Below are 15,412 nucleotides of genomic sequence, written 5' to 3'. Positions count from 1 at the left end.
CCATATTCTATTCTATTCTATTCTGATTTATCCTAATCGAGTCTAGTCTAAATGTATTTTATATGAAATGAAATGAAATTATCTGTTTTTATACAGCGCTTTTCCAGTCAATGACTTCCCAAAGCGCTTTACAATGTGCTCCACATTTCCCAATAGCGGCCTTGTATTGCAGCCATGTAAGACGCTAACCTGCTTATTGGGGGTATTAGGGGTTCAGTGTCTTACCCAAGGACACTTCGACATGTAACACGGACAAGCCGGGATTCGAACTGGGATCCCTTGATCCCAACACGAGCGCTCTACCTCCTGAGCTACTGCCGCTATTCTATTCTATTCTATTCTATTCTGATTAAAATATTCAGATATTGTGTCAAAAAAAATCAAAATTGTGTGTTCAAACTAGGGCCTGTGCACATTTGTGGCCCGCCAACAATTTTTAGCAGCCCCACTGCTATCTTAAATCCTGTAAAAAAGCATTTAAATTAGCAATGATGATTTTGACAGAGTTTATATGTGCTTTCCATATAGGGTTGAATGTCAGGAGTATATGTAGTATAGGGTGACACCTTTGTGTGCACATTTTGTCCAATATTATTTTATGGATAATGTTTTTTTCCAGACTGTACCTTTAAAAATATTCCTTTGTGAAATATTTTTCATATATAGTTTGCACTAGACTCTAAGGGGCAGTACATCATAACTAGAGTGTGGTTTACATGGAAATAAAGAGCCACACCATATATTGTAAGGCAAAATTCACCAAAACTGCCAAACTCACTCTTCAGACAGAATAGAAAATGTCAGCGTATTGTATTTTCCTGCGTGACGTTAGATGATTTGATAAAATTTATGAATATATATATATATCCATCCATCCATCCATCCATCCATCCATTCATCCATTATCTGCACTGCTTATCCTCAGTAGGGTCACGGGGATGCAGGAGCCCATCCCAGCCACCCTCGGGCAGTGGGGAGGCAACACCCTGAACTGGTTGCCAGGCAGTCGCAGGGCAGGCAATATATATATATATATATATATATATATATATATATATATATATATATATATATATATATATATATATATATATATATATCTGGAGTGTCATGCCCAATTTCGTTGTCACAATATGTTAACCCATTTTGTAACAATAACAATAAAGGTATATTCTATTCTATTCTCTCTCTCTCTCTCTCTCTCTCTCTCTCTCTCTCTCTCTCTCTCTCCCTCTCTCTCTCTCTACACACACATATACATATATATATATATATACAGATATATATATATATATATTTTTTTTTTTTTTTTTTTGACAAAGTCATTAATAACCTTTTCTCATTCAAAAAAAAAAAACTGTATATTTTCTAATTTCATTTAAAAAAACATTAAAAGATAATAATGATACTCAAAACGAGCAAATTATCTGTCCATAGAACAACCAAGTATTTTTTTGCAGTTTTATGTTGCAACGCAAGACAGTATGGAACCTTTGAGGGGAAAAAAGGCTTGTATCCAACCCGTATAGGCGCCTGGTCTTTCCACGGGGAACGTCAGAATTGTCTTAGCCTGCAGGCTTCCATCTGGCTTCTGTCGGATGTCGTTGGATGTCATGCAAAAGCAACGTCTGTACAGTAGCACGAAGCTTCTGGTCAAAGAGCAACTCTTGTGGTTTATTTACTGCGTTGTATGCGAGCATGAGGGATCCCTCATACTAACCACAAACCAGGATGTTTGCAGGGAGTGATTAGCACTAATTGCTTATTTACATAAAATCAGCGACTCTACAGCATCAGTAGCATGTCTCGGTGGAAAGGACGCTAGGCTGCTTTGTAAGGTCTGATCTTATTTAGCATCTGGCTTTTCTATGTTATTTCCAAAAAGATGGTTGTTACATATTAATATTTTTATTTGAATATTCTATATTCATAAAGATGAATAAGTAAGGGAAAGGCTTTGAACTCAAGACAAGCAATATTAGCGTAGCAAAGAAGGCCAAAATTGTGAGGCTAAAGTCAAATTGAGTTGCAGGAGATAATAATACATGGTGTGATGTCATTTTTTCAGGTGGCACCATGACTTTGGGTTATGCCATTTACAGGGTTGGGTAGGGTTACTTTAACTTGATTACTTTCAATTACTTTTGGATTACTCCAATACCAAATATGCTAATAAAAGACCAAAGAAACTAAATATGAATAAAATTACTAAATTTTGTGCAGGTTTGGGGAGTAACGGAATACATGGAACGGCAAAAATGATGTTGGCAAGCTGTTTGGATTTATTTTCATTTTGTTTCTGTTGCATTTTATGTTAGTTTTGCCAGAGATCAAAGAGATCAAAGCCAGGAGAGAAAGCTTACCACGTGTTGTGAGTCATAATTGTATTCATATTTAGTTTATTTTGTCTTTTATTAGCATTTGGCATTGGAGTTATCCAAAAGTAATTGAAGTAATCAAGTTAAAGTAACCCTACCCAACCCTGGCCCATCTATCTGTATTTCAAACTATATTGATTCAATTCATATAAAGTAGGAAAGTCAAACCTATTTTCGTAATGGCTGTCCTTAAAGTGCCTTATGTAATTTACAAATGTAACTAAATGTAATTGATTGGCAAAATTAACTCTGAATTTATTAATTATTGGGTCACAAACTGTATATATATGCATTAAAAAATGTCGTAAACATATACAACCCCTAGCAAAATGTATGGAATCATCAATCTTGGACAAGTACTAACTTTAAAATTGTATTCTGTCGAAAAAAACTCACAAACATGAAACAAACAAGGTCATTCCAAAGTGCAACATATTGGTGTTCAGAAACGCTAAAATTAATTAAGAAAAAGACATTACAATAGTCAGTAAATGTTACTTTTATAGAGCAAGTGCAGGGAAATAAATATGGAATCACTCCATTCTGAGGAAAAAATATGGAATCTTGAAAAACAGACAAAGAAATAACAATCAAAACCCATCACTAGTATTTAGTTGCACAACCTTTGGCTTTTACGACAGCTTGCGGTCTCTGAGGCATGGACTTGTTGAGTGAAAAAAACAGATCATCTTTGCTGGTCAGAGCCTTGGTTTTCAATTGGGTTGAGATCTGGGCTAGTTTCAGGCCATGACATTGCCTGGATGCGTCTTTCTCCAAGGAATGCTTTCACAGTTTTTGCTCTGTGGCACGATGCATTGTCATCTAGGAAAATGAGTTCTTCAACCCCAAAACAATTTTTCAATTGAAGTAATAAGAGAAATGTCTTGTGCATTGATTTGACCACAGCAATGTCACTAGTGCCTTTGCCTGACATGCAGCCCCATTTCATTAAGGACTGTGGAATTTTGATGTTTTCTTTAGGCAGTCCTCTTTGTAAATGTCACCAGAACAGTATCAAACAAAAGTTCCAGCATCATCGCCCTGTCCAATGCAGATTCGTGACTCATCAGTGAAGATAACCGTATTCCAGTTGTCCACAGTCCATGATTGCCTCTCTTTATAAAGCCCATTTTATTCTTGTTCTTTTGTGCTTTAAGCATCAACATTGGTTTCCTTTTAGCTTTCCTTTGTGAAAATCCCATTTGCTTTAGGCAGTTTTGCACAGTTCTGTCACATACGTTGACTCCAACTTCCGCCAATTTCTTCTTTATTTGCCTTGTTGTCCATTTTCTGTTTTCAAGACAATATGGCTTTTAGTTGTTTGTCTTGAGGCCTACCAGTATGATTGACTTTAACAACCTTTCCATGCTGTTTGTATTTAGTCCAAATCTTTGATACAGCTGACTGAGAACGGCCCACATCTTTGGCAACCATACGAGTAGAGTTACCTTCTTCAAGAAGTTTGACTATCCTGCATTTGGTCTGAAGAGACATCTCTTTTGTTGGAGCCATGATTCTTGCCAATCCACTTAGTCCAGGAGTCCTCCAAGGTGTGATTTTTAACTGTAAACTATCGAGCATACTTAATCGAGGCTAGGTACCCAATTAAGGACAAATAGAATGGCTGGGTGTGTCCTTATTTTATAATCAAAATGCACTGATTCCATATTTCCTCAGATTCCATGTTTATTTCCCTGCACTTTCTCTCTTAAAGTAACATATACTGACCATCGAAAAATTTATTTGAGTGTTTCTGAATGCCAATATGTTGCATTTTGGAATGACCTTATGAATTATTCATGTGTGTGATCTGAGTTTTTTTCTACATAATAATATGTCTGAGTGAGGAACTGCCCAAGACCGATGATTCCATACTTTATGCTAGGGGTTGTATATTTTGTAAACTAAATATAACAAAATCTTCTTGAATATTTTTGGTGAAATTAATTTCTCAATTCCACTCATTGGCATTGATATGGAAACACTGTCACTTCACAGATATCGTAGTCGATGGGCATTGTAGGGAAATGTAGTTTTGGTCAAAGAACTCTCTTTTTTTTTAGACACTCAGGCATTTTAAGCTTTCGCAGACCACATAAATTGGCGTGGCTTGCCTTGCTTGGCCCCGGGCCATGAGTTTCACACATGTGCTGTAAAGCATTGGTAATCCTTGACTTTGTTAAACTAAACACGTAAATAAAAGGACATTCATATAGTACTTTGAGTTGTATTTCACTTTCTGAAAAGTGCCATACAAAAAAGGGACTTGTTTTGGAACCCTTGCATTAAGTTAATAACAATTTTCCGGCCCAAAACATTGTTTTTTTTTTGCCTGCCGGAACATATAAGACACTATGCGATTTATTATTTAGTATTTGTAAAAATAAATTTTGAGTTATATCAGTTCATAGAACATAATTAAAAACAACTACAATTTGTGCTTCTACAACAAAATATGATGAGATGCATGAACGAAAGCAATTGAAATAAGAAACCATTATGACAACATTTAAAGAAAAAAAACGACACCACATATTTTTTTTGATAAAATGTATATAACTACTCAACTTTTTGAAAGGTATCTTTGAATGTATTGCACATGGAAATTGTATCTGGATGAACATCTTAAATGAAAAACAAAGCTATCCAAACTGAAATGCAAATAATGGAAACTGGGCTACATTTTAACTTAATTCGATGGAAAACTGTATATTTAAAATATTTCATCCAGTTTATCAAATAGAATTAAAAAAATCATGGTTAAAATAAGCACAAAAAGCCTTATTTAGTTTGGTTTTGCTAATTTAAAGAAATATTGGAAAGGTTAGAAAAAATACTTACTGGTAAAAAGCAGAATAATCTTTTGGGTTGGAAAAAATCCTAAATCTTAAGTAAATGTGGGATCCAAACCGCTAGGACTTTGGGTTCGTCCGCCCACGTGTGAAATAAAAAGATAGAAGTTTGAGTTCGGATCGGATTGACTCTTTATTTAGCCTCTGGCAAGAAGGACACGGGCAGAATTCAGCCTGTGACATGTGTCTAGTCATCGTTTGTCCTGACTTTTCATGCAGTTCCAGTCTTGAGAGTGTGGAACAGGATATGACTTGAAACTTAATAGCAATGGAAACTGATATTATACTTGCGAGTAATTTCACCTAATGGTAGCATGTAAATGCTGAAAAGAAGGGGGGCAAGTACTGAACCCTGTGGAACACCACAGGTAACACTAAAGGGCACAGATGTCATTTCACCATATTCAACACAGTGCGTCCTATCTGAGAGGTAGGATCTGAACCATAAGAGAAATGTTCCCGAGAGACCGTTCTCGTAAGATATTATGGTTCACAGTGTCAAAGGCAGCACTAAGGTCCAGCAGCAGCAAGAGTGATGAAGCGCCGGAGTCCATTGCCAGTAGAAGATCATTGGTTACCTTAATCAGGGCTGTTTCAGTAGAGTGGTTAGCCCAGAATCTCGATTGCATAGATTCATAGGTCACCTTCAAACATTTGCAACCAGTTGCTTGTTTGTCAAGAGAAACTTAATCAAACCAACAGCATTCTATCCGACACACATAATTGTCCCCCCAGGATTCAGCATTTCATTATTCTAATTTCTTTTCATATTCGATGCCGCTTCCTTGAGGTATTGTGCCAGTCTTTTGCACACAACTGTGTCTCCATCTTCTTCCCCAGTCGGTGGTCTCTATGAATGTCATCATGATCCTGGCTCTTCTTGGCGATACACTGGAACACAATTTGCACTCGGCGGGGAATCTTTTTCAGACGCTTGCTTATTAAATTTGGTACAAAAGCCATTAAAAATTTAATTGGAAATTGATCAAAAACAAACTGTAGGGTTTATTACATGACACATGGGCCTGTTATGTGTAAAAATCATTGTAGAAATAGATAAATTCCATATAAATAAATGAACACATGAATAAATCACATAATAGTTAATATAAATGAACAGGAAGAAAATGTGTTTATTTATTCACGTATTTTGTCATTTATTTTGTCATTTTTTTCTATTTGGGTATTTATTTTGTCGTGTATTTTGTTGGGAATTTTGTGTATATTTAGTCATGTAATTTGTCATTTAGATTTTTAGATTTTTAGTTTGCTTGTGGACTTTGTCATGCATTTTGTCATGCATTTCATCAGTTTTTTGTCAATTATTTTGTCGTGTATTTTGTTATGTATTATGTCAAATATCTTGTCATTTATATTGTGGTGAATTTTGTGGTGTATTTTCATGTATTTTGTTGCATATTTTCTCATGTAATTTGTCATGTATTTTGTCGAGTATTTTGTAGCGTATATTGTCTTTTATATTGTTGTGTTTTTTGTCTTGTATTTTGTCGCTTATTTTGTGGTGTATTTGGTTGAGTATTTTGTCGAGGACTTTGTTGTGTATTTTGTCATGCACATGCATTTTGTCGTGTATTTTGTTGTTTATTTTGTCGTGTATTTCATTATTTTTTTGTCAATTATTTTCTTGTGTATTTTGTTATGTATTATGTCAAATAGTTTGTCATTTATTTTTTATGGAAGTTGTCGTGAATTTTTCAAATGCACTTTTCCGTGTATTTTGTGGTGTATTGTCATGTATTTTGTTGCATATTTTCTCATGTATTTTGTCATGTATTTTGTCGTGTAAATTGTCGTTTATATTGTCATGTATTTTGTGGTGGATTTTCATCAATTTTGTTGAGTATTTTGTCGTGTACTTTGTTGTGTATTTTGTCATGTATGCTATCATCTATTTAGTCATTAATTTTAACGTTTTTTTGTGTATTTTGTCGTGTATATTGTTGTTGTTTTTTTGTTGTGTACGTTGTAGTGTATTTTGTTGAGTATTTTTTTCATTTGTCTTGACTTGACCATTTTGTGTATTTTGTCGTGTATCGTGTTGTGCCCTTTGCCGTGTTATTTGTCGTGTATTTTGTCTTGCATTCTGTTGTTTAGTTTTGTCGGTTATTTTGTCGTCGATTTTTTTAATGTATTTTTTTCGTGTGTGTATTTTGTTATGTCAATTTTGATGTATTTTGCCCTTATTTTGTCACAACAAAATGTTATGCAAATGAGACGACCCAGTTGCTTGAGCTAGTAGGTGAAAATCTCAGCCAGTTTGACCCCCGCCCCCTTATTTGATAACATTTTGTTATATTCTATGACAAACTACATCACCAAAATACATTACAAAATACATGACAAAATAAAAACATGACAAAATGCATACATATATAAATGAATTGCGTTTATGCCGAATATTTTGGTACGACCTGATTTATGGATGTGTTCATTTATTTATATGGCATATACGTATTTATGTATTTGTTCTGTCATCCATAATCATTGGGGTGGTACGCGCTTTCAGCTCCACCGCTAGAGGGCGAGACATCTCTTTCTACTGGTATGTATTATTAGGCCAAATTGATGTTTTTTTTCCATGAATGCCTCGCCTACTGTGACTGAGAATTAGAAATGGTCAGGATCTAATTTAGGGTAACACGAGGTGTATGCTTGAGTGTATGTTTTTGTGTGGCCGTTTTATTCATATATTGCTTGAACTGGACGGCTCACATGAATCATTCCTTGTGGAGCGGAGGATCAAAGAGTATTCATCGATTCACTGACACTATATTTGTGTCACATCTTCAGATAGGATATACTATGCACGTAGCTTTCAAAATCAGGCTTTATTGGCACCACAAGCAATTAAGTTCATCCATGCAAGTGAATCAAATTATGCGACCGTGACCAGTGCTAAAAGACCACCAAGCAAGACGTATGGCCATGAATCGATGCTGATAAGTCCCGGTTATAGCGAATTGATGTTCTGTTGTGCTGAGGTAGAAAGAACAGTCAGCATTGTATTTATCAGGCATGAAAATCTCTCACTTTTAGGATAAAATCGCCGTGTTGAAGTAATAAGAGTGACCTATGTGAATTGTGTAGATCTAAGGAGAGCATGTTTTGAGGGGGGTAGGATGGGGTTATAATACCCATTCATTTTTCACACCCGAGACAGTAGAAGTGTCAGAGGTATCTCTAGGGATAATCTTAGCCTAGTTGTTCAAAGCAAGCTTTCTGTTGAGAACAAATCACCACAGTAACTGAACTCAGCAATTGAACCTACTTTCACGCAAGCAACTTGAGGCTAAATTCAGCCGACATAATGAACTTATCAATATTTTGTTGCAATGTACCGGAACATATGTTCTCCACTCCTTTCTCACCCTTTTAACCACCGGACCATTTTCACAAATGATTTATGCTCTTTTACTATCAATGTTGCTCAAGCGTGGAGGAAAATGGAAATTTCAACAGGGGGTCGGTAAGATCTAGCAGTCAGAATAATTTTACCGGGTACTCATCTTTTTACTTTACCTTTTTTTCTGTTATATTCCCCAAACAGAGCACCTTGAATGTTTTGGGGATCCCATATGCCATAATTTTCTTTAAAACAAACCATAATTTGTCCCAGTAGTCTTGTATTCTTGGGCTAACCCAAAATATATGCAATCGGTCGACGTCTACCTCTCTCTATGGTCTCCAGCATGGTTGCTGGACCTCCAAAAATATCTTGATTTTGGTTGTAATAAATGATCTGACCGCGCTATTCCAGTAGAATTCCCTCAGAATCCGTGAACTAAGGGATGTGTACTGTGTTTTACAAATATTCCGCCACTCGCCTTCTGTTATTTTTCATTCTATCTCCCTTTCCCGTTTTCGTTTAATATCGATCTGTGTATCTATTTACCCTGGTCACATCCCTCGAGAGGTGTGACCAACAGCACAACGAACACATACTGTACACAGCAACAAAAAAAGGAAAAAGTAGTAAAAAACACAAAGAAATTTGACCATGGTCAACCCAAATGCCCAAACACCCAAACAAGTTAAGCATCTCGGCACCCAAGTTGGTCATGCTTTCGTCCCTCAAGATGAAACGGGACACAAGAAATGTCACTTGGGTCAGGGTGACACAACACACTCTTCTTTTCAACAGCAGGGCCCGACAGCTTTCACTGGTTTACCCCTGGCGCATCATACAGGTGCCCTGCCCATCCCTTAAAACAGGTCTAAACATCCCACTATCCTTTTACAATACATCTCCACTCATTCCTATCACGAACAAGAGCCCTAGCTTCCACCATATTTAGACCTCTTTCCTGTAGTGCACTCATAACACCATCCATCCACGTCAATCGCGGCCTTCCTCTTAGTCTCCTTCCATTTACTTCTGCTCTGTAGATCCTCTTCAACATTCGCTCCTCATCCATCTTCTCCATGTGTCCAAACCAACCGAGTACTCTCTTATCCACAAGCTTGCTCAGTTCCATTACTACTCCAGTTCTGTCTCTTACAATTTCATTTCTCAAGCTATCCAATCTTGTCACACTTAACATTCTCCTTCATCTCAAAAACTTTTAATTTCCTTCTCAAACCTGCGTTCAGGCTCCAAGTCTCTGCACCATACAACATAGTCGGTACAATCACACTCTCATACAGTACCCGCTTAACATCCACACTCCTACTTTAGTTGCTCATCACTCTCCTCAGAGCACCCTTACCTTACTTTTACCTTTACCTTTACTTGTATTGGCTCTTTCAAAAATGTTAATAACCTTATAACCAGCCACTGATTATATTATCTCTTTATGATAGTTCTTCAATTGAAGGTAACTAAAATAGTCACGCCCCTGCAACCCAAAATTTGTTTTCAATTCTACAAAACTCAGCAGCTCGCCATTTTCAACTATTTTACATTAAATTGCTGAAACACTTTTGCACGGCCATTGTTGGAACCCTTTATCATTCTGTCGGGGAATAAATCTGTTGTCAAAGGAAAACCAACTCAGAATTCTTGCCTCCCTTTCCAAATGTTATTTTCAAACAAATTTTATTCGTTATTCCCATTGTACTGCTAGTTATTGTTCACAGTTGGTTACCCACGGCTGAGTGGTTGGCGCGTCTGCGGCACAGTTGTGAGGTCATGGGATCAAATCCAGCTACCAGCCTTCCTGTTTTGGAGTTTGCATTTTCTCCCCATGCTTGTGTGGGCTTCTTCCGGGTACTCTAGTTTTGCCCGCATTTAAAAAACATACATGTCAAGTCAATGGGCCGGACCAAATTGTCCCTTGGTGTGAATAAGCAACTGGCTGGCAACCAGTTGAGGGTGTCCGAAGATGGCTGGGATGGGCTCGAGCAACCCTACTGAGGATAAGTGGTGCAGCTAATTGATGAATGGATGTTGATGTGCTATTAAATGTCATACCTCGGTGTTTGCCATCCTAAATTCTATACTTATTCATTTTGCAACAAAACCATCTAACCTTATCATTTTTAAGAAACAGTATGAAATATCATCAAACAAGAAATAATCAGCTTGAAATAAGCAAAATATTCTGCCAATGGTATACAATTGTTCATCATTAGCAGTGTACCATGAGACTGTTTTACCAAACTCACATAACCAAACATTTCACCTTGAGTGCAGAGCTCAAAACGTTTGCCTGGTGCTTGCACCTAGCATAATCTTTCAACAAGCCACGAGTTGTCTCTGGTGGCCACCAGACAACAGAGCAGCACCATTATGCATTCAGCTCGGCAGACCTCGCATCAGAAACAATCTCATGCTCTGCCAGATAGATGCCGTATTCCTCTAGTAATTTGATTCCGAGCTGGGGCTGCATTAAAAAAAAATACTGAAATAAACCGCTACAGGTCACAAGCGCAACTCGAGCACAAAAAGCAAGCGGGCGTCGTTATCAAATATAGTGCAGAGTAGGGCTGCATCCATCCATTATCTGTACCGCTTATCCTCAGTAGGTTCGTGGGGTGCTGCAGCCCATACCAGTTATCTTCGGGCAGTGGGCAGGTGACACCCTGAACTGGTTGCCGGCCAGTCGCAGGGCACACAGAGACAGACAACTCACTCGCTCATTCACACCTAGGGACAATTTGGTGTGTCCCTAGTTTATCTTGCCTGTATAGTTTACTTCACCACAAACTAAAATTCATCAAGGTTTTTTTAAACAGCGGTTGCTCTAAACTCGGAAATCAAACAACAAACCACCTAGGCAACAATGAGTTTTTCCACTCACCTTTTCAGATTTCAGCCAACCCTCAGCTCCACCATATTTTCCTGGAGTTTATCTCAACTTCTGGAAACATTGGGTATTTTGTAATCCGGCTCAAAGGACCATTTAAATGTCAAGTTCTATAAGCCATTTCACAAAAATCAACAAAGAAGAGTTTTTTTACACGTACTTGATGTTGACAATGTTATATCTGTACGTTGCCGCTTGAGGCAGAGACGCTTTCTCTATGTTGAGATTATATTCATGTGGAGATGCCTCAATCCGTAAGAAAAACTTGCCCGGCGACAATAGTTGCCAACGGAATTCATTGTCAACCATTTTTATTATCGATTTTTTGAAAACAAAGTCGACTAATCTTTGCGGTCCAAGTGTTTGTTTTCCCCTCGTCGGGATTGATGATAAAACCTCAGATGTTGAGAGAAAACCTCTCCTGACGTTTCAAAGTTCTCCTTCATCTTCATTCGATTCCCAAAGGGCACCCGTCCAAGAGAGGGAGGGCAAGTTAGGTGTGTTATCGACCTAAACGGATCGTTCATCCTGTTTAATCTCGCTGAAGCGTGTTTGATAGCCTCCGAGTTTCTGAAACCGCCGCCGACGGTGCCGTGTGCTTTTGTCGCCTTCAGGTCGATACCTGCGACTGCAAGTGTTCCGTGAGGATCACGGCTCCTGGATGACCATGTTCTTCAGCACCATCCTCTTCCTCTTCATCTTCTCGCACGTCTACAACCTCTTCCTGATGATGGCCGGGAGCTCCCAGTAAGTCATTCAATATGTCTCACGGCCATGATTGATCCCAAACCAGGATGGATTCTGTCATGGTCTGATTAATCAGACAGAAATATATATGGCTTATTCGCTTTAGCTACACATTTTCATTAAGGTCTTGAACATAGGAAGGCCTTAACATCCTCCTGTCCCGATTCTGGCAGAGATCCATTTTTACAATCACAAGGTGTTTGTCAAAGAGTGAAAGAGAACAAAAGCACTTTGGATCACATTTTTTAACTATTTTGGTCATAACATTCCACCTGATTTTTTACCATACTGTTCTTCTCCCTTTGTGTATGTGTTCGACACAATTTAGCAGCACTTAACAAGCTAGAAAAAAATGTATTTGTCAAGGTTAGCGTCCAAGATTCACTTAATTCCAAAGCAGAGCAAAAATGAAACAAATGATGAACAAAAACCACGATGCAATCATCATTTTAAGTGAAATATTTAAAAAACTTATATCTACAAAAAATAGCATTGGAAACTTACAGACAATTAAAAACATGTCTTACCCTATTAGCAGAAGCCAGCAGATAGTATTTTTTTTAAATTAAGTATTACTTTTAATCTAAAATAATACTGTTCTTTACATAAGACAATGTTGCTTATTTTTGTTTAAATTGCAACATTTTTTGCCAATAGGGCAACAATGTATTTTTCTTATATTCTTACCTTATTGGCTTATTTAAATTAAAGTTTTTTTTTTTGTTTGTTTTTTTTTTTCAAAAAAATGTGTTTCTAGAGTAGAAAACATGTCTCATGTCCTATTTAACGGAAGTGGTTTTGGTTACTTTGTTTTTGAATTTTTTATAAAATTATTTCAAAAAATTAGAAAAAAACGTGATCAACTATTAGTTCAATAAACAGTAATAATAATAATAATAATAATAATTTCCTTTGCATTGTCATTCTTTGTAACAATGTACACAGAACGAAATGTCGATACACCTGACCCGTTGTAGCGAGCCGATGCAGCCGCAGCAGCCGCAGCAGCCGCAGCCAACAGAGGGCGCCGCCATTTTACCAATGTTATAATGAATAGTTGAATAGTTTTTTTCCAAAGCAAAAAAGGCAAAACATCGGGCTTAAATGAAGTGTACTTTAATTTTTTTAATATTCAACTTTTTTTTATATAGAGTAACATAAAGCAAATTATCCTTAAAATAAGAAAAGTTTTTTAACTTACAGATATTAGTAATACATGTTGGTTTTGTTGCGATCAAGTATTTATTTATGGTTAATTTTGTCAATAAAAAACAGTTAAAATAAGAAATAAATTATCTAAAGGTGGTTGGAAATCATTTTTTTCCAGTGCATTGCAATGAAATAATGACTTCACTAGTAGAAAATCTGATTTATTTTAGTTTTTTTAAAAATTTTACAATATATGTGTCATGATTATCGATGTGAATCATCTGTGCCCGCTCATTTGGCGCCAACCGCTGTGGGTTCTGATTGGCTCCCTGTCCTTACTCATACCCAGTCAATCTCTTGTTGTCAGTCCGTCTGCAAACCTCTGTTTATACAAGGCAAGCCTTTTTCGACCCTGAGTCCCGCCTGTCCAGTTTTTGCTCCTGTTTGTGTCTGGCGACTTGTTTGATCCCGACCACCTCTGGTCTCCCGTCCCGGCTTACCACCCATTTTTGATCTCGACTACGTCTACTCTCCCGTCCTGGCTTACGACTCGTTTCCGACCCCGACCACTCTTTGCTCTCCCAGTCCCGGATACCGACCAATTATTCCGTCCCTGACACCGCCATCGCTCGCTACGGAAGATCCACTTCTGTGTTCGGATCACAATCCGAGTGCTAGAGCGACTTGCTTCCTGCGTCAGGCGAACACTGGATCGTGGGCGCAGCCCTTTCTCTTTCCTCGAATAAAACTTGTGGTAAATGTTACGCAATTGGGTCTTTTTAAAGCCAACAAAATTGTTCTATTCAGTGGATGGTAGAGCACTTTGATCATTTTAATCAATTTTTTGTAAAATAATGCTAGTTTTATTTTTATTTTTAAATATTTCTATAAATGATTGCTATCTGTCAGATAACATAAAAAACCTTCCTTATTTGATGTACTTTTGATCGTATTTCATTGGAAAAACATGATAAAATATTTTGAAATGACAAATATTATACCCAAAATGAAAACACTTATCTCCCAATGGGATAAGTATGTGTTTTTTTTGTTTTTCTTTCTGCAGTATACAAAAATAGGCAACATCATTTAAGAAAAACAAGGGGGTCATACGGTAGGAGCCTTGTAGAGCTGGTAGCTGGATCGAAGCTTGCTTTTTTACAGCCTCAGGCATGAGTTGGTTTGTAAGCAGTCGATCTATCATCGCATTTCACTTCCTGCGGGCGACATCGGCATCCACCTTGTTTGTTACGATGACAGCAGCCCAGGGGCAAAAGCGCCCGGATGGGGAACGCTCCGAGAAAATTTGTGGAAATCGCTCCCGGAGACCAATCATTTATCTGCCTCTTTTGCTACCGCTGCCGTGACCAGAGTACCTTTACATGTCTGTAGCGAATATAGGAGGTAAATCAATTATTCTAACACACAATTTTGTCATGATTACCGATGCGATTCACCTGTGCCTGCTCATTTGGCGCCAACCGCCGCGGGTTCTGATATGCTTCCTGTCACTATTTGAACCCTGTCCTGTCAATCCCCTGTCGTCAGTCCGTCTGCGAATCTCCGTGATACAAGGCAAGCCTTTTTTGACCCTGACTCTCGCCTCTCCCGTTTTTGCTCCCGTTTATCTCCGGCTACGACCCGTTTTGATCCCGACCACCTCTGCTCTCCCGTCCTGACTTACGACCCGTTTTTGATCCCGACCACGTCTGCTCTCCCATTATGGCCATTCTTTTTGCTGTTTTGATAATTCAATATACTTGAATCCAAACACAAACACTCTTGGATTTATAGACTTTTTGTTTACCAATGATCTACTGAAGAAGCTTGAATAGAACACAAAACAATGATAATTAAACTGGCACCATTTGGATTGACAACAACGTTGGCTTGATTATTACGTTATTATACTTTGATAGAATTTCCCCTTTTCCGTCACACCAATACCAATACCTAGCAACAACGAGATGTCTGTGAAATTCTGCGTCAATGAAGATGACGGCCCAGTCTTTATGTCTGT

The 15,412-nt window shown here is 37.7% G+C and overlaps 1 protein-coding gene across 2 annotated transcripts in view; it reads left to right on the top strand.

The window, feature by feature from the left end:
• tmem117 (transmembrane protein 117) overlaps positions 1-15,412 on the top strand; it is a 62,788-nt gene that overhangs the window by 4,945 nt on the left and 42,431 nt on the right. For both annotated transcript variants that reach the window (XM_088340364.1, XM_088340363.1), the window contains exon 3: positions 12,111-12,243. In XM_088340364.1, the coding sequence (XP_088196490.1) occupies positions 12,111-12,243 (133 nt within the window). The remainder of the gene's footprint in view (positions 1-12,110; positions 12,244-15,412) is intronic.

This window comes from Urocampus carinirostris, chromosome 7 (genome assembly GCF_059441175.1).
Source record: "Urocampus carinirostris isolate Australia breed hairy pipefish chromosome 7, RoL_Ucar_1.0, whole genome shotgun sequence".
Classification (NCBI taxonomy): domain Eukaryota; kingdom Metazoa; phylum Chordata; class Actinopteri; order Syngnathiformes; family Syngnathidae; genus Urocampus; species Urocampus carinirostris.
Note: the sequence above shows the minus strand (reverse complement) of the source record. Positions and strands in the feature narration are given on the sequence as shown.